The 24,970-nt window shown below is 45.1% G+C and overlaps 1 protein-coding gene across 4 annotated transcripts in view; it reads left to right on the top strand.

Moving 5' to 3' along the window:
• The window catches only part of AMBRA1 (autophagy and beclin 1 regulator 1), a 190,321-nt gene that overhangs the window by 43,897 nt on the left and 121,454 nt on the right, over nt 1-24,970 (top strand). For all 4 annotated transcript variants that reach the window (XM_032775083.2, XM_032775082.2, XM_075065286.1 and 1 more), the window contains exons 8-9: nt 13,627-13,713; nt 23,855-24,037. In XM_032775083.2, the coding sequence (XP_032630974.1) occupies nt 13,627-13,713; nt 23,855-24,037 (270 nt within the window). The remainder of the gene's footprint in view (nt 1-13,626; nt 13,714-23,854; nt 24,038-24,970) is intronic.

The following is a 24,970-nucleotide window of genomic DNA, read 5'->3' as shown; positions in this document are numbered from 1 at the left end:
TTACAGGCAGCGTGGTGGTGCTATTGACAGTGATTGAGTATAGAGACGAGGCAGAGAGGTTGGAGATGAAGATCAAGAGCTCTGTTTTAGCTGTGCTAAGCTTGAGTTAGATGTGGGACAAGGAGATATGAGAGAGACAGGGCAAGATTTTAGCTTGGACAGGTTGGTAGTAGAGAATTAGGTCTTTGAATTCTCAGCGTGGATGAGATTACTCAGAGATGAAGAGAAGGGGACAAGGAGAGATCCTCAGGGAGCCCCCAAAGAAAGTTGGAGAGGGGATGCGGTGGATTCACTTTCGCTTCCTCTCAGATTCTTCCTGTCCTCCCCTTGATGTGGGATCATTTTGAATTTCTCACTTCTTTTCCCGTCTTTCAGCTAAGGCTATGTCTACACTACACAGCTGTGCCGCTAAAAAGAGCGCAGTGTAGCCGCTCTTTGTCAGCAGGAGAGTTCTCCCGCAGACAAAATAAATCCACCCCCAACGAGAGGCAGTACCTTTGTTGCCAGGAGAGTGCTCCCACTGACAAAGCACTGTCCACACTGGCGCTTTTCATAAAACATTTGTCGTTTTGGGGGGGTGGGGGTGTTTTTTCACCCTCCGGCAACAAAAGTTTTACTGATGAGAGTGCAGTGTAGACAAAGCCTTAATCTCTCTCCTCCCTTCAGTTCTCTGTTTTTAATTTCCTCTATACCCCACCTCTTCCCTGAGCTGCTGCAGTTCTCTGGCCAAGTTTTATTAGTTGCTATTTTACTCTTTTTTTTTTTTTTTGGTTAACTCCCCTCCGCAGCCTTTCTCTGTTTCTTTTTCTTTGGAAGATGGTTATAGAAATAATAAATAACAGTAGTTAACCTCCTTCCTTATAGTAAGCAGCCTCTTGAAATGGCCAGTCCCTGGATGCCTGTATGGTGAACGCTTGATTCTTGCACTCCCAATTGTTGCCAGAGCCTGTTGCATAGAAGTTGTACTGAAAGGGACCTAGAGTTCTGAGCCCCAAATGTTAGTTACAAATTTGTATTTTCATCAGATTTGGTGGAGAAGTTCCGCCTTGGCCTTGGTCTAATTTACGCTTCTGAAGCCAGTGTTGTGGATTTGAGAAAAGTAAGGCCAGAATTGGGTTCGTAGTGGCACCTTCATTGTAACCTTAACTATGGAGAAGTTACTGTCACTCTAGAATGCTGATGTTTTAAGTGGTCATTAGACTTCAGAGTCAACATATTACTTATAAGAATGGACCATTCATACCACTCTGAGCTGTGTTGGATCCAGTTAGGAAGCTTTTGTTTGCATAAGTCCTAGAAACTTAATTTACTAAGAATGCTCATACGTAAGTGTATTCACAGAGAGCTATAGTAAACAATACAAAAATAAAACAGATCCCTGCTTCTAAGAGCTTACAGTCAAAATAGAGAAGAGAGGAAGAGAGAGAGCACAATATTTTGAAATCCTAGCCTAATCTGCAGTTGCACATTTCATTACCCTTTCTAGCTGTGTGCCCATTTCACTCTTGTAGTATGTTCTCATTTAGTCACACCTGTGTTTTAACTCTGTTCTATTAACTGTTTCCAGCCTGCAACCCTCCTCCATCACCAGATTTCCTCGTGCTTAGAACTAACCTATTTCCCAAGCCCCTAGAACTATTGAAGCCCTGCATTGCCCTAGTTTGGAGCAATCAGGAGTCCCTGCTCATGAGACGTCAGGTGCCAAAGTTAGCTATTCTGTGACTACCAAATACCAGCATGTTCCATAGGCCAGTCCACCCCCAACTGTGTTGTAGCATCATTGCTGATGGGGAAAGATCAGGTCTGCCTCTCTCCCAATTGTTTTAGTTTTGACTCACCATTCTGAGTGAAACTGTTTCTTACGCAAGCCTCTTTGCACCCACTGTGGCTTCCTATTTTAGGAATAAAATAATGCTGCTGCTGCTGCTCTTTACTCTGATTCTTTATTAGGGAGGGTTGGTGGGAAAAACAGATCCTCCCTCCCTCCCATAGTGACTAATAGGGGTTACTCGCTGTTCCTGCGGCAGAGCTGCTCTTGTGTGTCTAAAAGTTTTGCTTATTCCCATGTACGCTCCTTTTTCCCCCCCTCCCCCCAGATTTCTGAGAAAGCTCAGGCCCTCTCATACAGGCTCTTCTCCCTTTTCCCCTTTCTTCTGTTGGGGCAGGCTTCCTCAATAGAGCTCCATGCTGACAATATTCCTCTATCTGCTCTTGCAGTGAGTGGAAGAATAAGCTCAGACTGTCAAAACTGCTCCTTTGATATAATGAGAACCCTGGACTTTCCAACCTCATGTGATTAGCATGAACCTCCTCCCCCACCTGTGGCCAAATTAATATATTCTAAACTGATCCAAATTGCGTCCTTCTTGGATGGAGAGCAGATTTGGCTGTGCTTCGTATGTGCGTTGAATTTGAAAAGGTCCGACCGGCCCTCTTTGGAGTTACCTCTCTGACCTGGACCAAATTATGTTCATGTAATATACATCAGCCCCACTACCTTACTATCTTAAATCTCCAACATTTCCTTCCCATTCAAAAGACAAGATTGCACAGGGTTGATGAGCAAGTGAAACCTTCCCCAAATTCTGTACTTAGACATGTGAATTTGGGGAAAGTGGCCTGTAACCTGCCCCTAGCTCTAATCTCCGTCTGGGCCTTTTTGCTTCTTCCCTCAAAATTGGAAGGACAGTTGACTCAAACACATGACTCGCTTAATGTATCCAGATTTACATTTTTCATAAACTAAACTAGATAATCCATTCCCTGATTAATTATAAAGAGGGAAAAGGAAAGGCAAATACCTTGCATCTCTTGAACGCAATACCCTGACTCCTCTAGACTGGCTTCCTCTCTTTCTGTCCAGATAACTGCTTTTAATGCTGTCCCCAGGATCCTCTTATCAGGCCCCTGCATTTGGGTTAGCTTGTGGATCCAAATGTACCTCCCTTGATGCAGGGCAGCTGCCCTGGTTTTTCCAGTTTTCTTCAGTTACCTAGATGCACCAGTTAGTTAAAATTTGGGGGCAGGTCCTCAGACCTACTGTCACATGTCAGTTTACTGATCCACCCTGTCTCCCCACTGTAGCCCTTTCAAAGAGAGGGGGATGTTGAAGGGTTTAAGGAGACAGCAGAAGGTGGTAGCATTTATATACATTATGGTTATTTATGATTGTTCTAGTCCCTTCATCATTAAGCATGTACTCTCTACACGGATGCGCTCACACACTCTCACACTGTTTCTGTATAAACACATGCAGCAAGCATGCTTGGGGACAAAGCTGCATTGATTCAATTAGTCACTTTGATACAGAATTCCTGACTGGAGAAGTTACAGCCAAGCACTGATTCCCCAGGGCCTTGAGCCCAGCTGGGCATTGGGCCTGAGCGAATGGAGAGAGACCTCAATAAACAGGAATTTAACCAAAATAGTGATGACTCTGGCTTTCTCTAGTTGAACCATTCTGGTCTGTTGAGTAACTAACATGCGTTATAAAGAATTCCCCCCCCCCCCCCCATACATATTTAACTGATTGCTCGAAATGGCTGCGTTTGCGCTGGTGTAATTGATCCCCCTGTTTTTTCTTGAGAAAGCACCTGCTGGAACTGAAGTTCAGGGAGCAAGCAGGGTTTATCGTCTGCCGAGAAAGTGACTAATTTTTTTGTTTTGAATTGTATCCAATTCAAATCCTCTCCCAGGGGAAAGCCGGGGTACATGGCCTAGATGCCCTCTGAAGGTCCATGGGCCTGTTTTTTATGTATAAAATGTGCCTGATGGGGCTGAGTTCAGACAAGGCTGGTGCTCTGGGCACACATTGATGTGGTCCCTGAGCGGCTCTCCCACAACTCGGGGCCCCCTTAGGAACAGCAGGGCTCCCCTGCCTCAGAAAAGGCAGTTCTTCCTCCATCCCTCTCCAGAGAGGTAGGAAGCCTCCAGTGCTTGCCCCACGGTCTGAGGTATATTTGCTTGGGCAGGCGGACAGAAGCTGAAGAACTTTTCTACTGCAAAACAGAGTCCTCTATGATTGGTGGTGGTGGGACCTCTCAGAGCAGTGGGTCTTGAGGCTAACACCCCAGTTAGATGTGTGGAGCTATTCAGTGCTCTGAGGGCTGCTGTTTCAGGCAGTGTCTGCATGCTTGAGTAGACATCGCTGTCTTGGTTACATTCTGGCACATCTTCAAGCTTTTCTTCAAACCATGAGGGCTAGAAAGTTTTATTTTAAAAAGTGAAAAACTGAATTTCTGATATAACCAAGTCACTTCAGGCACAGGCGTATCGGGCTTTGGTGCTTTTTCCATCTCTCTGAGTACAGAACTACAAACATGGAGTAAATAACAAATGTAATCAGCCTGACTCAATGTTAGTTACTTATGTTTTTCTCTCTTCCCTCCCCTGAATCCTAAAAGAACTCCAGCACCTGAAAAACAAAGTGGAAGGTCTCTCACTTGTGTAGTTTCCATCTTTGCAAAGTCGTTGCCAAACTAAACAGTATGCTCTCAGCTCTGTTCTCAGCCCTTAGCATGTTCATCACAGATGCATGCTTCTCCTCACTTGCAAACCAGTCCATTAATCACTCTCTGGGTGCTGTATGATGAGGGGCCTCTGCCTAATGCTCCCACATCTCCTGTTCTGATTTACGGCCTTTGTCTGCGACTGTAGCAGATTGAGTGTAACCTTGGGTCGCCTGAGGAATTAATCACTCTTCCTGGTGCCCACAACACTCACCAAGGGGAGATGAGGAGCTCCACCAGAGATGCTGCTTGCCTTTTGTGGCATCAGAGAGTTAAATAGAGATTAATGTCTGAGACAGAGAGCAGAACTGCTATAGGGATGAAGCTGAACAATCAACACCTCAGTTCACTTAACAAAACCTGGTGAATTCTGGAGCATTAGCCCCATTTCTCTCAGAGACAGGGGAAGGGATTTTTGTGTCCTCCTTTCCCCCAACCTTTTCCTAGGGAGAATTCAAATCCAAGGATCTGTCTCCCTACAGACTTAAACAAATATATATACATTTGTTTGTTATAGTCCATACCTCATTCTTCTTGTCCTTGTGCTCTTTTTCCCCTTTTTTCTGTGTCTGGGACTTTCCACCATCCTGGAAGAAGATTGTGCTCTTTCATCTCCTCTTGAGTAGAAAGTTCTTAGCTTCATTCCTATAGGTCTCTTATTTGGAAGCGCCATTCCCCATATGACTACATTTTTGTACTAGTGCAAATGCATTCTTCAGTCTCTTCTTTCGGGTAAGGAATCCATTCCTCTGCTTGAGGGCTGGATTCTGCTAGTGTGTGTGGAATGGCCAAGGGTAATTCGGGAGATGTTCCTCTCTCCTCAACTCCTGTCCTCCCCCAACGCCAAATGCTACCATAACATGCCACTCCAGTGCTACTGAGTGTGAGGCCCTCCCTAGAATGATGTTTCTGGTGAGTTTGGAGCCTGAATTTGGAAAACTCACTTGATTGTGTACTAGACTCACTATACTTCTGCTTCCACCTACCCCGTTTAGAGAGAGAAACCTTTACTGCAGAAAGGTGCACTGTGTACACAGCCGGACAGATGGAATACAGAATGGCCAGACAGGGTTGGAGGAAAGGAACCACCAATTCTTGTTAGTCACTGAAGACCAGAAAAAGTCTAAGGGCTAAGGTGCTGCTGGAAAAATGTTAACTTTGAGAACTGTTGTCACACGCACACAGTCCTAGCAAAACTCTCTCTGATGGACACTCCAGGCTACGTGTGTTGGGACATGTGTGCTTTAAACCTCTCTTGAGCTGAGTAGGCTACACCACTCCTCCTGTGGCCTCTCTGGCACATTTCCTGAGTACAGGCCTTCTGTGTGTTACACCTTCAGAGAAATGGGATCACATGGTTCAGCTGCCCATGGCCACCTATGATCAATGCTGATTTCCCAGTGGCTTAAGCACACCCTCTTCCAGAACTCAGCTGTGTGGGTGTTCTGGGGTCACAGTTTAACTTTTCAGGGGTATGTGAGAGTGAAGTAAACAGATACAGACTTTTCCCAGGACTCTAAACACCATTACCTTTTACTTAGCATGACAAGTACACAGATCTAGACAAAATAATAAACACACCAGTATGTATTTCCGTGCCTCAGTTTCCTCATGACCCTGGAGCATTCTCTGGGCTTAGGACCGAGTCCTCTGCGGAGTCTAGGATCTCCCTTCATGTGGCTTCTGTTAAGAATCATAGTGTCTGTCTCGAGGTCAGCTAACTTCTGACTTCCTTATTTTGTTCCATATTTAAACAAGATGCCCCTGCTATAAAACCATGTTAGTATCTTCCTCTCTCCTGCCCAGAGCTTTCTGTGTCTAAGCAACCCAGCGCTCTGTTGTTTTTACAGGCTAGCACCAACACCTTTTAGGCCTTGGCTACACTGGCACTTTACAGTGCTGCAACTGGGGTGTGAAAAAACACCCCCCTGAGCGCTGCAAGATGCAGCGCTGTAAAGTGTCAGTGTAATCAGGGCGGCAGCGCTGGGAACACGGCTCCCAGCGCTGCACACTACACCCGTAAGGGATGTGGTTTACAAGCAGCGCTGGGAGAGCTCTAATCCAACCCGTAAGGATGTGTTACAAGCAGCGCTGGAAGCCTTCTCCCAGCGCTGCGGCATGACTACACTCACACTTCAAGCCTGCCGCGGAGCGCTTTAGAATATGTCTAATGTGACCAAACCCTTAGATAGTTTCTTTTGCTCTGTTCATCTTGAGCTAAAGACTAAAAAACATCAAGCACTGATCACACCTTGAGACAAGCAACGACTCCAATTGATTTACGGCTGGCTACATTAGACATTCAAAGCGCTGCCTGAGCAGTGCTGTGAAGTGTGAGTGTAGTCAGAGCCGCAGCGCTGGGAGAGAGCTCTCCCAGCGCTGCTTGTAAACCACATCCCTTACGGGTGTAGACTGCAGTGCCGCCCTGATTACACTGACACTTTACAGCGCTGCATCTTGCAGCGCTCAGGGGGGTGTTTTTTTCACACCCCTGAGCACGAAAGTTGCAGCGCTGTAAAATGCCAATGTAGCCAAGCCCTTGGCTGCCGAGGATTTTCCTCTTCCCCAGTTGGAGAGAACTGGCTCTCCTTGCTTCAGCCATCCCATTGTCTCAAGGTGTTTCCACTTGAATAGAGGACCGTTAAGATTTAATGACCAATCATTGGCTCTGGTCTGGCAGGTATGTGACACAGCCCCTGTCGCTGCATGGTTGACTCTCTCACTATACACTGAGGCATTCCATGATGCAGTACTTTCTTACAACCAAATTCATAAGCTGTTTATAGGTTCAGTTCATAGGACTAGTAAAATCAAGCATGCTGTTCTGCACTGGATGTCTCTTCCTACTCTTCTGACCCTGTTTACTTGTGCTTGAGCAGTGCTGTTAAGTCATGATCCAGTCCAGAAGCCAGTCAGAAACTTGAACTATCTTAAACCATGCAAAAACTGAAATAAACTAGACCCAAAATTGGGTTGCCAGGAGGTATCAAAGGGTTGTGTGGGACGCTCTGGTGGTGGTGGTAAAGTTGGGTCCTGCCCGTGGGGTGGTGGTGGAAAGCCACCAGGGGGAGATCCTGGCTGCCCCTCCCTCACTCCATGGTGGCAGCTCTGATCCTGTGTGTCTGACTGGGCTCGGCTCAGCTTTCCGCTCCGGGTGTTGCAACATGGTACATGGGGTTGCAGCACTGCTGAGGTTTGGCCCAGTCACTCCTCTGTCATGAAGATGGAGGACCAGCCAGGCCAAATTTGAATGAGGGGTGCTGCACCCCCTGTGCCAGGTTGCAGTGCTATTCAAACAAATTGGCCAAACCTGACAGGCACTGAGATAAAATCATAGAATTATAGGACTTGAAGGGACTTCGAGAGGTCACCTAGTCCAGTCTCCTGCACTCATGGCAGGACTAAGTATTATCTAGACCATTCCTGACCTGTGTTTGTCTAACCTGCTCTTAAAATTATCCAGTGATGGAGATTCCTCAACCTCCCTAGGCAATTTATGCCACTGCTTAACCACTCTGCCAGGAAGTTTTTTCCTAATGTCCAACCTAAACCTCCCTTGCTGCAATTTAAGGATCCTTGAGGTCACAATGATCCCAGTGGGGAGATGAGCCCAGCCAGCCCCATGGAGCTGTCACTGTGATACGCACTCTGTACTTTTTTAGTACTTAAGGTGTATATTGTTTATCCTAGGTAAAAAATATTGAGTAAGCCAGATGTTTTTTGTGCTAAAGCTATTTCCTGGGTTGCAATGGGCCATCAAGGTTTGCAAATGGGTCCTGAGCTCAAAAAGATTGAGAACCACAGTACTTAACATTTCAGACTCTGGAGCTTTTTATCTTTCAGATTCCTGAGTACTAAAGCAGAACTGCCAAGGATTCCACTAACGATAGTCTCCTAAATTAGATCCTTTTCAAGGAACTGGTAGAGTTGTTTACTAGCTCTTCTTTCTTTGAGCTTGAATAGGTTGTTTCTGATCTGAGAGAGTTATAAGAGCCGTAAAATCTGATTAGCTACAAAGGATGGTGGTTCAAGATCCCTGTTTGCTTGCGTGGCTGTACACAAGTAGGCTGAGACCCTGAAATCTGCTCTGTGAAGTGAAGAGACTAAAATGTGAAGGTTTTTGGAAAAACACATGCTGCCTGCCCTTGAGGAGATCATATGGACTGGATAGGGTTTTGGTCTGACATAGCCATTCATGCCACAATGCTGGTCTCCAGGTCCATAGGAATTAATTATGAAACCCCCTTTAAATACCTGTGCGCAGCATTTGAGGATGAGCAGAAGGTGATGTTGGACAGCTCTCGATGCCTCACTTGTTGTGGGGATTCATCTCTTCTTTGGTACCTTTCTGGGTTAAGCCTCCCCTTTTATAGTGGGAAGAACATTGAATACTGTTTAGTTCTCCATAGGATTTGTATATAGAGCCGTATGTGGGTGTGCGTGTGGTACTCTGCATCCACAGGGGCTAGAATCCAAGAGCTCTGACAGATAATTGTGAGCTGAGAGGAATGGGAGGATATGATCCATGGTCCTGCTTCAATTCCACCTCCACATAGGTTTCTTAGGCCCTACTGTCCTTGTGGGAAGATACAAGAGTGAATACCGAGAAGAATAGTAAAGAAGTTGGCAGAGTGGTCGTCCCTTTGAAGCTGAAGCATCTTGACTATGAATTCCACCCTCATTCGATTTGGAGGTGGACTGAGGGCTTGGCTACACTTGCAAGTTGCAGCGCTGGTGAGGGGGTTGCAGCGCTGGTGAGGGGGTTACAGCGCTGCAACTTACTCGGTGTCCACACTTACAAAGCTCAGCCAGCGCTGCAACTCCCTGGCTACAGCGCTGGCTGTACTCCTGGTCTGCTACGGGTGTAGCGAATCCAGCGCTGGTGATGCAGCGCTGGTCATCAGGTGTGGACACTCACCAGCGCTGTAATTTATGGCACTCCAGGATATTTAAAGTATCACCAAATTCCTGTCTACAACAAACCAGAGGTAACTCCCCGAGCTACCCGAAACACAGCTGCTCTTTGCTCAGCTGAGCGGCCTATATTGTTCTGAGGCTTTGGAATGTTTCACAGCTGTTGCTTGAGGAGACAAGAGCACGGCGGGGGGAGGAGTCCGTCAGAGAAGCTGCTTATCTGTCTGAGCCTTTTACATTCTAAAGAGTGATGAAGAGGAGGGTGGGGGAAATGGCCAGGAATTTGCCAGGCAGGGACCTCAACAGTGTCTCTCCAAAATCCGCTCCTCTGTCTCCCCGACCTCCTGTCACACTCCACCCCAACCCCGCTCTTTTGAGAAGCACGTTGCAGCCACTTGAAACGTGGGATAGCTGCCCAGCAATGCACCACTCCAAATGCAAATGCTGCAAATGTGGCCACACTGCAGCGCTGGTAGCTGTCAGTGTGGCCACACTGCAGCGCTGTTCCTACACAGCTGTACGACCACAGCTGTAACTCCCAGCGCTGCACATTTCCAAGTGTAGCCATACCCTGAGGGTGTGGTTGTGCAGGGCTAGGGAGACTGTAGCCATCCTTATAAGAGAGTGGTTCAGCATAGTTGCTGTTTTTGTCTGGCAGCACTTAGCAGCTTCTGGAGGGTGGGGATGGAGGCTGCCTGAGCAGTAGCATGCTTTGGAGTGAACACTTGTCACATGCACACAGCGCTTGAGTTGCTTTTTAAAGAGTTCCCCTTTTGATCAGTACCTCCCTTTTTGAGAGGGAAGGGAAGCCATTAGCTTTGTACAGTTGGATAGCTTAGTTATTTATTGATGTGCATGCTGTGCTGCTGGGTTTGAGACTCCATTGGGCTAGAAAGTTTTAGGAATCATGTATCCTTGGAAACTGATCCCAAGAAGCTAAACTTGCTGCATTTGAATACCTCCTGAGATCCTTTATGGATGAATCAGTCGTTCGGTCCCAAGTGGCCTGGGTGATTAAGTCTTGCTGCCAACGGGGAGAGTATGAGGATAGTAGGGAGAAATTAATCTGCTAACTCCTACAGTAACATCAGGGGATTGTGCTGGGTTTTTTAAAGCTATGGCTTCTGGCATTCAGCTGCTTCATGCTAGAGAAACTCACCAGTGCTCTCGTGGCTGATGAAAATCAAAACTGCTCAGAGGTTTGGAGGCATGGAAACACCCTTGGGATGCTTGGCTGCCCAGCAGCTCCCATTTTCCTTTTCCTCCCCACTTCCTTTGCTACTGTCTGTAGCTGTCCATTCCTCTTTTGATCAGTGTGCTCCCAGGTGGAGAGCAGCTTTGAGGAAAAGCTTCTTTCTGCCTTGTCTCTCTCTCTCATTTATTCTGTTTAAATTGTGTTGTCCCATAACTTGGACTTCCAGTTCCCTTTTTCCTCTTCTCGGCTACTGCTTCTGTTTACAGTCCCTGAGTAATATTGTGTGGGGTAAAATGGCAGTTCCACAACCTTTCCCTCTGGTGCTGATGTCTGGCAGGCAGGTGGTCTGAGATCACAGCAGAAAGTGCTGCCGAACAGAAGGCAATTTATATCTCCTTGTAGTGCTCTATTTTAGCAAGCTAGGCTTGAAGCGTCTCCTAGTGTGCGCAGAGTTAATCTTCATCACCGAGGCATTGATTGACAATCTGGAGGATGTTAATGTGTGATTCTCCCTGTGAGCGGGGGAGGAGAGTGGAAATTGCAGTTTCTTTGCTAATTGTACTTTAGATGTCATTTGTGACAATTTCATGTTGTCTAGACAGAGATTGTGGAGCAATTGCTTCAGCGGAGCCTAGTGTTAGCCTGCTATGGATCTGGGCAGCAGTGGGGTGGGGGGAAGGGAGCTCATTGCTCCAAAAGGGACACTTGAATCAAGCAATGCCAAGTGAAGGGTTTCAAGAGGAGGTGCAACCCAAAGTTTTTGTGAAAACATCACAGGCTGTTTATTTAGTAGCTAGCACTTGTTGCAGCTGCTGTTTCTTCAGGGATCATCTTTTTCTACCTTTAACAGAATTACTGTTAGTACTGACAGCACTTCAGACTGCTTTAGCCCCTCTGTTAATAATGAAAATTAAACCCAGTCTTTGCCTCCTGGACTAGGTCTTCCTAGAAGCAGCTGTTTCTGACCAAGGATCATTGATTTCTGCTTTCAGGTTCCCAGTGTTGGGCATATTCTAATGGGGGAGGGGGTGAATGATCCATTAGCCCATTATATGGATTTAAGAACTGGAGTTTGAAGTCTAAAGACTATGAAAGTATATCACTTTAAAAGCAGGCACCACAGTCTCCTTGGGGATTGTAGGTAACAATATTAGTGTCGTAGACCATGGATGCGTTATTGATGATGATTTAACAGTACCTCATTTACTGAACCCGTTTTATCTGGCTATGAAAATGAACATTGAGCTGCAAGTTGGTCCTCAGGGCTTTAGCTTGGAACAAATTTTTGTTAACTAATAAAACAAATTGCTTTGACATTAGTGGTTTTAGGTGCAAGTCATCTCTGCCATCCTCTGGAACAGAAGTAGAATTTCCCTTCTGGATCCCACATGATCACATTTTGCTGGGTTTTTGTTTTGTTCCTAACTTTTTATTAACATTGATGTCTGATGTCCAGAGCACACTTGTAACTTTGTCCTCTCAGAGGATCAAGAGTGATAAGGTAACCAAAAACCGGCACTGAAGCTTAAAATAAATGGCTGCTCATGGCAACTGAACTTTTTATACATGGCATTTGGATGGGGCCTTAGAGTGCATGTAGGGAGGGCAGGAGGGTACGAGACATGGTGATGACCAGGGTGGTTTTGCTATCCCTAAATTCAGAAGGCTTTCCCTTTGGAGGCACATGCTGGTACTTGATGATTGTTCTTTGAATTAATTAATGCAGATAATCTCCAAGAGACTACCACAGAGTCTCTGAGAATGTTCAGTGGAGTGCATGTGAAATTCCCTTCCGGGTTGGGGAGAGAGCCAGGGGCAATGGAGTTTTTGGGTGGAGGCAGGGGGATTGCTGCAGTGCTCAGGGGTGAGGACACCATGCAGCAGTGGCAGGAATTGTGGCTTCTTTGGAAATTGAGTTATGTACTCTTCAGGAGAAATAACAAAGCTTGACTCTCTGGAAAAGTAACCTAATATAAAAATAACTCAGTGCCTAGGTAACTCAGCATTCGTTGTCAGTCTGTGAAACCTCTAATTCTCTTGGATTCCTCTGATAATTTAAAGCAGAGATGTCAATTTTCAAACCATAATAGAAGTTTGGTTTGAGAACACTATTATCTTGAAAAGCTTAAGTGTTTAGCTTAATCACTATCAAGCCCAGGCAGACAGCAAGGCAACAGGAAATCTGCCTTGCTGTGCAAATTCAGTGAAGTTTACACTGCAGCATTTTTCTCTGTCTTTTCTGTGGTTGGCAGAACATAGAGCCACTGGTAGTCTCTAATACTAGCTAGTCCAGGATAGTTAATGGACAGTTTCCAGCCAGTAAGCTATTCCCTGATCTGACACATCCATGCTATGACCAGGCATTGCTGCATTTGGGAGGGTCATTGTCTCAGCTTTTCCATCATGGTTAATGAGGAGGCTGCTGGTTTTAGGGAGCTCTGTGTAAGCAAGGTGTTTTGCGGGGTGTGTGTTTTTTGTTGTTAAGAACACCAAAATACCCATAAACACATACCAGTGTGGGCTTTTTGGTGGCCCATGGCCTGACTTCTGAGCAAGGGAATCCGTGAGGGACAGTAAACAAACACAGTTTGTCCATGTCAAGAGCATCTTCCAGCCCTATATGAGCCCCTTAGCGTAGGGTGGCAGAAATTCCCGACAGACTGCTAAAGCAGCATCAGTGATTAAAGGCCTGGCTACTTTGGACTGCTTGCCCCAAGGGAAAAACAGCCGTCTGCAGCTCTCTCTGGAGACATCCATGCAGGAGTGAGTCAATTTGGGAGTTCTTCCATCTATATAATGGGACTCTTGTATGCTTTGAATCTTTATATGGCAAAAATTTATGCCAGCTATCACTGGCCCTGTTTCTGTAGTCCCATGGATGTCTATAGCAATGAATCAGTAACACAAAAAATCTCGGGAGAAGTAAGGAAGCAGGAGACATGGGGCTGCTGCTGTATGGTCTTTCAGCTGGTCACTTACTGACATTAACATTTTTGTTTTTATTTCTAGGAGGCTGCTGGAATCTTCCCTCATTTCGCTATCACGCTATGATGGAGCAGGGTCCCGGGAGCACCCAATCTACCCAGATCCAGCCAGGTTAGGACTAAGTACAATCCAGAGTCAATCCTGTTTCACTGCCAGAGGCATTACTGCTGTGGCAGCAACATATACTGAGCCCCTTGGGAATAGTACTGATATCTGATCCATCTCACCCTTTCTGGCGCATCACTATGGAGATGACCATAGTGTTGGGTTTGGAGAGTCCTGTGCCCTTTGGTGATGACGAGCCCCTTGCACGCTACCTTTCATTTAAATCAAAAGGCCTTGGGCAATAACAGACAAAAGAGAGGTAATGAGGTACAAAGAGCCTGTTATTGTATGAGGGTCTCGGTCGAGGCTGGATTTAGCCCCATTTGGGGAAGAGAACTCTTCCTCTTCCTTCTCTCTTCCTACATCTGTCTGTCAGATGAACCGAGTGGAGGGAAACACTCCATAAAACTGAACACAGATCTGATGTTCTTAAGGAACCTGGAGGGTAGCCTTATGATCTAGAAAGCAGATAATTCAAACCAGAAGAGAAGCCACCCTGGATCTGCTGCTTGACTAATAGGAAGGGACCAAGTGAGGATGTAAAAATAATAAGGTAGGTTGGAGCCAATGATAGTAACCTATTTGGATGCAACATAGTAAGGTGAGGGGATGTAGAGAGTGCAGGGGAGGATGATACTGGATTTTAGGAAAGCAAATATTTGGGAAATTAAGAAATTAAATAAAGGTGATGGAAATATTGTAATGCATGAATGTAGGAGAAGGCTAGAGAATCCCTAGATGCCATAGACTACAATGGCTCTAAAAACAAAAATACAGACAAGGAGACCAGAATGACTTTGAGGACATGGCTCAAAGATTTGAGTGTGAAGAAACCTAACAAAATTTGGAAATAAAGGACAATATGTGGTCAAGTCTTGGAGGTAAATAATAAAGGAAGGACGAGTTAACGCTGCTGAAGGGGGTGAAAGTCTGAAGGGATCTTACAAACATATATTGGGGGGAAATACTACAGAGGAAGAAAGCTCATCAATAAATGAGTGATGAAATCAATGATAAGTCTGATAAATCTGTCTCTTCACGAGAAGTCAGGGGTAGGAGGAGGAGAAAAGGCCTATTCAGAGAGCCTTGTAAATGTAACTGTTGATGGAAGCAGGTGAGAAAATACTTGGTAAAATTTAACTTATCCACATCTGAGAGTCTGAATGGCATGACCTAGGGCATTAAGTGTATTGGCTAACAAAAAGCAAAGCACTGAAAATTGTTTCTGAAAAGTCCTGAAACACTGACATTAGAGAGAGAAAAACACATGCAGCGCTGTTTAGCCCGCGGAGATGTTGATAGGTGAGAATGTTTTGGAGAATTAAAAAAAAAATAAAAAAATAAAATGTGGCAGAATTATCAAAGCCATAAAGGAGTAATTTCTGCCCATACTGCTTAGTGTATCAAGAAAGCAACAGCCGGGGTAGTGTGACCCACAGAGAGAATCTGTCAGAAGAGGGTAATGGAACCATGAACAATAAGTGGCACTGGAGGTTTATAAAGACTAAATCATGACAAATGTGATCAGTTTTGAAAGGAATTAGCAAAGCTAATGACTGAGAATTCGGCAGCTATATCATCTGGTGTAGCTACTCATGAAACCTTTGACGCTGTCATGTGAACTGAAGTTGGGTTAAAGGGACCCTATGCAAAGGGAAACAGTCAGTGGGAATGTACTAGGGTGACCAGATGTCCTGTTTTTTATAGGGACAGTCCCGTTTTGGGGGATTTTTTTCTTATATAGGCGCCTATTATCCCCCACCCCTGTCCCGTTTTTTCACAGTTGCTATCTGGTCACCCTGGAATGTACCGCGGTTAAGTGTACAGTGACTTGCTGCAGGAGCTGGGTTTAATGTGACCATTTAATGATCTGAAAGAGATTAAATCTAACTTGGGAGGTTTGGCTGTAATGAGAGTAACATAAGCTAAATTGAAAAAAGGCAGTGTCCACGCAGGGACTTATACTGGTGTAATACCTGTACAATTACCATGATAAATCTCCCTGGGTATACAAGGTTAATAATATGGGTAAGGACTTAAAATACACATCTTATCCCCCCAAAATATAAGCATATTAATCCATCTCTGGGAAGCTAATTTGAAATACCAGCATTCAGTGGGAGGGAAATGCTGTGGAAAGACTCAAGGGTAAAAAAGGCAATAAATGATTATAAGCCTACAGTTCAACATGGTGTCAAAAATGTGATAGAGTCCACTGCCACAAAACCTTCATGTACTGTGAGCTTTCATTCTGGAGTGTGGGCTGAGGGCTAGTGTTTCTCTGAGGCTCTGAATGACCCACAGAGAATGCTGCCATCACTCTTGGGTGATTGAAAACCAGAAAGAAGCTGACAAATGTATCAAATGTGTGTTAGAGGACTAATGAAAGTGGCTAAAGGGGGGCTGGAGGGATTTATTTACAAGGAAAGATTAAAATTAAAATTAAAAGTTAGGAATACATGGGGCAACAGAGAACTTTATCTGGATATGTGGGAATTTTCTAACAGTGAGCGCTATTAGTTGTAATGTGGAAGACACACCATTGACTGGAACACCTAAATCCAGAGTGGCTCTGGCTCTCTGGGAGATGAGTCTTAGGTTATGTTTACACTATGCAGCTTTTAGTGACACAGTTGTGCTGCTACAGCCAGGCTGCTAAAAGGAGCGCAGTGTAGTTGCTGTTTTCTCCCGCCGACAAAAAAAAAATTTCAACCCCCAATGAGCAGCAGCAGCTTAGTCAGCTGGAGAATGCTCCTGCTGACAAAGCACTGTTTACACAGGTGCTTGTCGGTAAAACTTTTGTCTGTGTGTGTGTTTCACACCTTTGAACGACAAAAGTTTTACTGATGACAAGCACCTGTGTGAACAGTGCTTTGTCAGCAAGAGCGTTCTCCTGCTGACTAAGCTGCTGGTGCTCATTGGGGTTTGAAGTTTTTTGTCGGCGAGAGAACGAAAGTCCAGTGTAGACAAAGCCCAATTAATCTCTTCCATGTTGAATTTCTGTAACACATGACAGAAGCTACAGCTGCTCCAGGTATCCGTTACACTGGGGAACAAAATCAAGTGCAGTTTTCATCTTGGAAATGGTTTTTAAAACACATTCTTGCTCTCACCACGTGGAACTTTGAGGGCTGTAAATGGTGAACGTTTTAAGTGTGAGAATTGGGGTTATAAGGATCTACTGGAGGGAAAGGCCAGTGTTGTGAGATTAGTCTGTGTTTAATAGCAGATCCTTCTCTCCTGCAGAGGGTTAGGTGCATGGATCCATCAACTGGAGCTGCAAGTTGAGTGGGGGGTAAGGGTATGATCATTGCATAGCTTCCCTCAGGTTTATTGATTATGCTGGACCAAAGGGCATCCTTTGAGACAATGGGATCTTTCCAGTTTCCCCTAGACCTTCCTAGAAAGGTAGGGGAAGCTGTTATTTCCATTGATTGCAGTTGAGTGTGCTGCAGAATCTTCTGATGATGCAACAATAGGTCTTCACCTACCAGATGCCTCCTACAAAACACAGTGGAAAAGTTACTTGAAGCAGAGATGGAATTAAATAACTCTCTAAAAAACAAACAAACAAGCTGTGTCTTGTCTCTAGGGAAGCTTTAAAAACTTCAGCTACACTTTAAAGAATTTCAGTTCAAGGTGATTCTGTTTGATCTAGATTTTAGGTTGCACCAACTACTTGTTGTATGAGGAATGGTGCTTGGTTTGAATCAATAGTGTAGGATATTGAATGAGACAAGGAAAATTTGGATCACTTTGAAGCTATCTTTCAAAATTCCCAGGAATCTTATGATGGAGTTGAAAGGGCCTGTCCTCTGTTTAGATGTTCTCATTTGTTGGACTTCAAGATAAGCTTGGCTGTTAAGTCCTTTCCCTGGACTTCCAGATTTACTAAGACAATAGGAAAGGAAAGGAAAGGAAAGGAGCAAGGGAACTGCTGCCCTAGGACAGGTGCTCTTTGATGGCAGTTATGCTAGTACAGCTTGAAATAAGGATGTTCTTATTAATATCCCAGCTAGACAGTTTTACCTGGACTCTCTCTCTCCAAGCAGCTACATGTCAGACTGTATGTAGTAGAAAAGACCCCAAGAAAATCAAAGTTGCTGGAGCAGTTACTATGGGTAGGACTGTGGTGGTGTCTATTCAGCAGATTTTAATGTTGACCCTGGTGAGTTGAGTTGAGCATCCTCCTCTGCTCAGGAAGCATGGAAGACACAGGAGCAGCAGTTAGTGCCTGGTATGTAGCTTTGCCTCAGTTCAAATGGGTGGGCATGTATCTGTAGCACAATCTGCAAGATAACTGGCAATATGTGAGATCACCAGAATGAGTAGTCTGTGGTTGCTCGCTTGAAGTTATTCTTTATTGCCAAATCTGAAGAGGCCTCCTGGTTTCCTTGTTTTTCATTCGCCTTTCGCTCTGTTCCCTCAAGCAGGGAATAGGTATAGAACAAGAGGGTTAACCCCTGAAGGGGAGATATTTCATTATGTGGAACAGTTGCTGCTGGCGAGGTGTGTTCCTACTTTCCTATAGTAGACTTGTATCCCACACTGCCATCTTGCCATGAGGCTGACTTTGGGAACAGCCAGGAAGTGTATGTACTGGAAGCCATACTGCAGAACCTTGATAACAGACGACAGAGGTTTTTGGACCTGCTCGGCTGATCTAATTGTACTTACAGGTTTGATGATAGAGTAGAAACCGGAAATCAGTTACTTAATTAAAATATACATGTTGACTGCTGAGTCTTGTATACTAATGGAAGCAAGTCCATCAGCTTTAAACAGCTCTGCTGTCAGCAACAGGGAGGGGGAAGTTACTCTGCCTCTGGACAGCTTGGGGCTGGGGACATGAAAATGCAAGTGTAATTCTCCCTTGGTCAGAAGGAGTGCCTAGTGTTACTTTAGTGATCCTTCAGGTATTTTCAGGAACAGAGACCAGAGCTCCTTCAGCAGGTGGAGAGTTTTCTCAGGAAACAAGGGGAGGGGGGGATTCTTTAGGCTTGGAGATTCCTCATTCTTAAAAGAAGTGATCTTCCCTAAGATCTTGATTGCCCATTTATCTACATGGCCAGACTGGTTAGAGTTTTGTGGGTTGTAACTAGGCACTTTGTATTACCTAGTAATCCATCCTTGCATGCCCACCTCTCTATTTAGGGTGCAGTATGTTTGAACTTCTGCTTTAGTGCCAACTAAAGCAAGTGTTTGAATGCTGCCATTCAGATCCTCCTCTTCTAGGTTCCTCATCAGTCAGCGCCATGCTGTAGTCTTTTTTAGACTACGCTGGTTGGTGCTGGATTCTGTATTGCTAAAATTGGCCTCAGGGTTCACAGTCAGCAGCTTGAACAATTGTTGTTGTCACACATCCAGCAATGCAGTCTCTCAATCTGTACCACCTGCGTTGGTAATTTAAGTCCATTCACTGCAAGCATCTGTGTGATCCATATGCACCTTATGTACTGAATTAATTTGGATCCTGTGGTGTCAAAAGTAGCCTACTGTCTTGTGGACGACTACAAAGTTTGTGTGTTGCTAAGTAGCTCTGACAGAATACAGGCCTTTATTCACATCCCATACGCTATTCTAATAATCTTTGTACAAAGAATGCCTTGTAAGATATCATTTGAAAACTCATAATTTGCTGGTCAATGTTGTCCTGGTAAAATGTGTGTGGCAACATTGTATGTGAAGTTATAAGATTCCCCTGTATGATGGTGTTAAACATGTTCCGAACCCGACATCCCTGCCCAAACAGATGTTGGCAAACAGGTCTGTCCTAAACAAAGGAATGTGCACTCTGCTTAGTTTGCATTTAAGTAGTAAACACCGCCATCAAGCATGAAGGGAAGACAAAGGAAGTTCAAACGGGTGAAAAAACCAGCAGGGACTAGCCTTCCACATAGGCTCTCTTTGGCTCCTGGTTCTTGGATTGAAATGTTTTTCGAGAGGGGGACTGAAACTATAAAAAGGAGGGACAAACACCCAAAGGGACCCCTGTCTTTCTCTGCCCATCACATTCACTGCACTCTAAAAGACAATCCAGTGAGTGCATGAGGATTTTTCTCTCCATGATTCAGTGGGATGAGAGAGGCTGGAAGTACGAAGTGAACTTTGAGGGCATAGGAGACACTTTTGAATTGCACTAGGTAGAAATCTGAGCACAGTTTGTTCAGGGCAGTCAGTGCAGACCAGGCAAAGAGTGAAAATCTAATCTCAAATAGTCAGGAATTCAGTTCTAATATTAAACAGGCATTTTCATAAACAGTATGCTAGGGAGATGGTTATTTAAGTATTTGAGGTGTTAAAGGTTTGTACCCCTAGTAAATCTTTGTACTAGAAAAATCACATTTACATCTGTTGCTTCCCCCCCCCCCAAAAAAAAAAGTATTAACAGCATACATATCCTTGCCATGTAACTATCAGAAACAATAATCACTACAACAGTGATCTTTTGTTTAAAGAGACATTATACAGGAATATAGTCATCAGAGCTCTCTAGTTAATGGTATTACCATATTACAAAATGAGCATCATTACAACACACAAGCTTCTTCACGTGCAGGCATCCATCTGAGTTGGTAAATGCCGTGGTTACCTGATGAGATTTCCCTCACTGAGTGAAACCTCAGCTCCTCTGTTTGCAAAGTGAGACAGAGCTGTTGAGCTTTGACTCCATTTGGCATTCGTGTGAATGTCATGTTTTTCGGTGAATGGCACTATTCATCTATTGTGGGTTCTGAAGTGACCCTCCTGCTTACCCGAGTGACTTACTAAATTCACATCCTCTTCTGGATCAAGTGCTGCAGGAAGAAATCTGAATTATTACTGTTTGATTACAGATATTGAATGACATATTGTCCACTAAAAGTTGTGTTTTGTTGGCCTCCTGAGATTGTCTAATCAAGCATATGTAGAGAGAAAAGCAGGCTGGTATCCAGTAGGGAATGTTGCAGAGTACAGATCACTAGAAGCTAGTCTGTCATCTGGAAGGGTGATTCAAGACCCTAGTTGTCTCACTGGTCTTCCCAGTGCAAAGAGAATTTCATTGCTAGGCTCAGCTAAATGAGATTCCTTCTGGCCAGCTATTAATATGGTCTTGACTACCAGGACGTAGATAGTCACTTCCCTGTCTGCCTGCAACAGGTGCTGGTTATGTGCAGAAGCATTTATGCATGCTAGGATTTATGGTATGGCAGTGGGGGGACTGCCAGGCACAGGTGAGTAGGCATTGGTTTCTCATTATGTCTTTCATACTAGAATCCTAGAATATCAGGGTTGGAAGGGACCTCAGTAGGTCATCTAGTCCAACCCCCTGCTCAAAGCAGGACCAATTCCCAACTAAATCACCCCAGCCAGGGCTTTGTCAAGCCTGACCTTAAAAACCTCTAAGGAAGGAGATTCCATGACTTCCCTAGGTAACTCATTCCAGTGCTGCTTCACCCTCCTAGTGAAAAAGTTTTTCCTAATATCCAACCTAAACCTCCCCCACTGCAACCTGAGACCATTACTCCTTGTTCTGTCATCTGCTGCCACTGAGAACAGTCTAGATCCATCCTCTTGGGAACCCCCTTTCAGGTAGTTGAAAGCACTATCAATCCCCCTCATGCTCCTCTGCAAGACTAAACAATCCCATCCTTCAGCTTCTCCTCATTAAGTCATGTCTCCAGCCCCCTAAGTCATTTTGTTGCCCTCTGCTTGACTTCTCCAACTCCCATATCTCTTTGTAGTGTGGGCCCAAAACTGGACCACAAACCCAGTTAGGCCACCAAGGTGAAACAGAGGGGAAGGTCACATCCTCAATCTGCCGGCAATGCACTACTTATAGCCAAAAGGCCGTTAGCCTTCTGGCAACCGAGCACACTGTTGACGCATAAATCCAGCTCTAATTCACTATAACCCCTAAGGTCTTCTACAGAACGGCTGCCTAGACATTGGTCCCTAGTTCTGAGCAATGGATTCCTTCTGTCCTAATGCGGACTCTGTCACTTGTCTTATGTTGATGCCTCATCAGGTGTCTTTTTGGCCCATCACCCTCTAATTTGTCTAGAATCCTCGGTAATCCTATCCTACCCTCCAGCAATCTACGCACTCCCTCTCAGGTTAGTGTCAGCCTGCAAACGTCTGAAGCGCAGTCCTATGTCATCCTCCAATCATAATCGAGAACGGAACAAAACCGCCCCCAGAGCACTTCCGCGATACCGCTGCAACTGGACATGAGCCATTGATCACTACTCGTTGAGCCCGACAATCTTGCCAGCTTTCTATCCACCTTATAGTCCATTCATCCAGCCCGTACTACTTTAACTTGCTGGTAAGAATACTGTGGGAGACTATATCAAAAGCTTTGCTAAAGTCAAGGAATAACACATCCACTGCTTTCCCGTCATCCACAGACCCAGTTATCTCCTCATAGAAGGCAATTAGGTTAGTCAGGCATGACTTGCCCTTGGTGAATCCATGTTGACTGTTTCTGATCACTTTCCTCTCCTCTGTGCTTCAAAATTGATTCCTTGAGGACCTGCTCCATGATTTTTCTAGGCACTGAGGTGAGGCTGACTGGCTTGTAGTTCCCCGGATCCTCCTCCTTTCCTATTTTAAAGATGGGCAGTACATTAGCCTTTTTCCAGTCATCTGGGACCTCCTCCGATTGCCATGAGTTTTCAAAGATAATGGCCAATGGCTCTGCAATCACATCCACCAACTCCTTTAGCATCCTCGGATGCAGTGCATCCGGCCCCATGGATTTGTGCTCCAGCTTTTCTAAATAGTCCCAAACCACTTCTTTCTCCACAGAGGACTGGTCATCTCCTCTCCATGCTGTGCTGCCCAGTGCATCAGTCTGGGAGCTGACCTTGTTCGTGAAGACAGAGGCAAAAAAAGCATTGAGTACATTAGCTTTTCCCACATCCTCTGTCAATAGGTTGCCTCCCTCATTCAATAAGGGGTCCACACTTTTTCCTTGACTTTCTTCTTGTTGCTGACATACCTGAAGAAACCCTTCTTGTTGCTCTTAACATCTCTTGGTAGCTGCAACTCCAAGTGTGATTTGGTCTTCCTGATTTCACTCCTGCATGCCTGAGCAATATTTTTATACTCCTCCCTGGTCATTTGTCCAATCTTCCACTTCTTGTAAGCTTTCTCAGTATGAGACAGGAGTCCTCCCCTCTTGGTCTCTCCTGCTTGTGCTTCTTCCCGGTATCTCATTTCCCCACTTACCTCAGGGCTTTGGTCTCCTTCCCCTGGTGAACCTAGTTTAAAGCCCTCCTCACTAGGTTAGCCAGCCTGTTTGTGAAGAAGCTCTTCCCTCTCTTTGTTAGGTGCCTAGCACTCCTCCTTCTTGGAACACCATCCCATGGTCAAAAAATCCAAAGCCCTCTCTCTCACACCACCTGCGTAGCCATTCTTTGACTTCTTCGATATCCCAAAGTGCTTTACAATAACAGGAACATATATTCCAGGAGTCTAGCAACTCCTATCCGTGTCCATTTATAGCCTTTGCACAGCCTAGGTTGATAAAATCTGTTTGATTATTGACCAGGTCATTAGAATTGTGTCCCTTGGGACAAAATTCTAAAAGGGCCTTCAACCAAGTATTCGTTTGTAGCTCTTCATGAAAAATTAAGTTCCTCCTGTATCTTGTATTGTGGTGACTAGCAGTAGGCACAGACCTCTGCTTAATGTCTCATCTGAAAGCTGCTGCTGCCTTTGCCCTCAGAACTGATTAGCAGGGTCCTTTATTGTCAATGTCCTTGGTTCTTAGTGGTTGTTCAGAACCCTCTGCTGGAATTAGTTGACTGAGGTGGGGATAAATGAAAGAGCATGTTCCAAGGAATCTGAAAAAACAAGTGTCTGTTAACCATCAGTGGTGCTGTCTGCAGATACTGTTGTGTCTGTTCCCCAGCTGAAGAATGAAGTGGAAGGCTTATCTTTAAAGGGGAAGTTTCCTTGCGCTCTTCTCCATTGCTCTTTTCCTATTTTTTGCTTGTCTCTGTACCACCTATTTCCCAGCCATTGTATATGGGGTGCAATGTCCTTTGCCTCATGATCACCAGATTTCAACAGGAAAAGTAGGATTGCGCACTCATTCTCTGCTCCTTTGGGTCCTCAAGTTATAGATTATAACATGTTTCTTTCTCTCTTCCTTTTTTAGGTTATCTCCTGCAGCATATTATGCTCAGAGAATGATCCAGTATCTTTCCCGGAGGGACAGTATTCGTCAGCGCTCCATGCGTTACCAACAGAATCGTCTCCGCTCTTCCTCGTCGTCTGCTTCCACATCAGAGAACCAAGGCCCATCCGTAGAGGGAAATGATCTGGAGTTTGAAGACTTTGAGTAAGTTTGTGCACCCTGCCTCTTCCCACTACATCATGCTGTTTTCCCAATGGCTGCTTTATAAGTTCCTACTGCTCAATAAGCAAACTTGTCTCAGGCTCGTTTAGGCCATTTGATCAGAAATTAGAGCAGCATCTGTCACTAATCAGTCCCCTGCACTTTTATAACAAACAAATGAGACACAAATTGAGCTGCCTACTTCACTTCAATGCCTCCAGCTGACTTGCTGCTGGAGTTCTGGTTAAGCAGGATCCTGTCCTGTCTTTCATGTCAAGAGCAGAATCCAAGGAGGGAGGTGAACTCAAAGCTGTAGCAGAGTAGGAGCAAGGAAGATTTTTCAGGTGACAGTGGTGCTTCATTGAGCTGAGTAGAGGGAGAGCATAGTCAGCATGTGCTTCCATTCTCCATTTACTGTAGCTATGGAGATAGCTTTGAGGGGCTCCCTTCTCACAGGGGTTATAAGGTTGAACCCTGACTTCTGTACAGATGATAAATGCACCAATGTGTAGCAGAGAGATTCCTCCAGGCAGAGCTGAGGACAGCAAACTTCTAGGATGACTGGTTCTCTCTCTCACTATTTCTGCAGGGTAGTTTTCCTCTTAGATGAGGCCTTCCTCCATTCTTAATCCCCTATACTGGGTTCCATGCAAGCCTCTGCTTGGAGCTGTGCTGTTGGAGTGTACTGTAGCGTGGTCCTGACAAAAATGACTTGCAGCAAGTTCTTTCCACTATATGGAAGGGTGAGGTTCTTCACACAGGCATCTGACTAACTGTAGTGGGTTGCTTAAAGAGCTTGGGCACCAGTTACTGTCAGAGCAGGGCCGGTGCAACCATTAGGCGGACTAGGTGGCTGCCTAGGGCATCAAGTGGTTGAGGGCGCCAAAAAGCGGTGCCCCCCAATTTTTTTTAAACAGCATAGCACAAGGCTGCTGC

Source organism: Chelonoidis abingdonii, chromosome 4, assembly GCF_003597395.2.
Source record: "Chelonoidis abingdonii isolate Lonesome George chromosome 4, CheloAbing_2.0, whole genome shotgun sequence".
NCBI classification, from domain to species: Eukaryota; Metazoa; Chordata; order Testudines; family Testudinidae; genus Chelonoidis; species Chelonoidis abingdonii.
The sequence above is the reverse complement of the archived record's forward strand: the minus strand, read 5'-3'. Positions and strand labels throughout refer to the sequence as shown.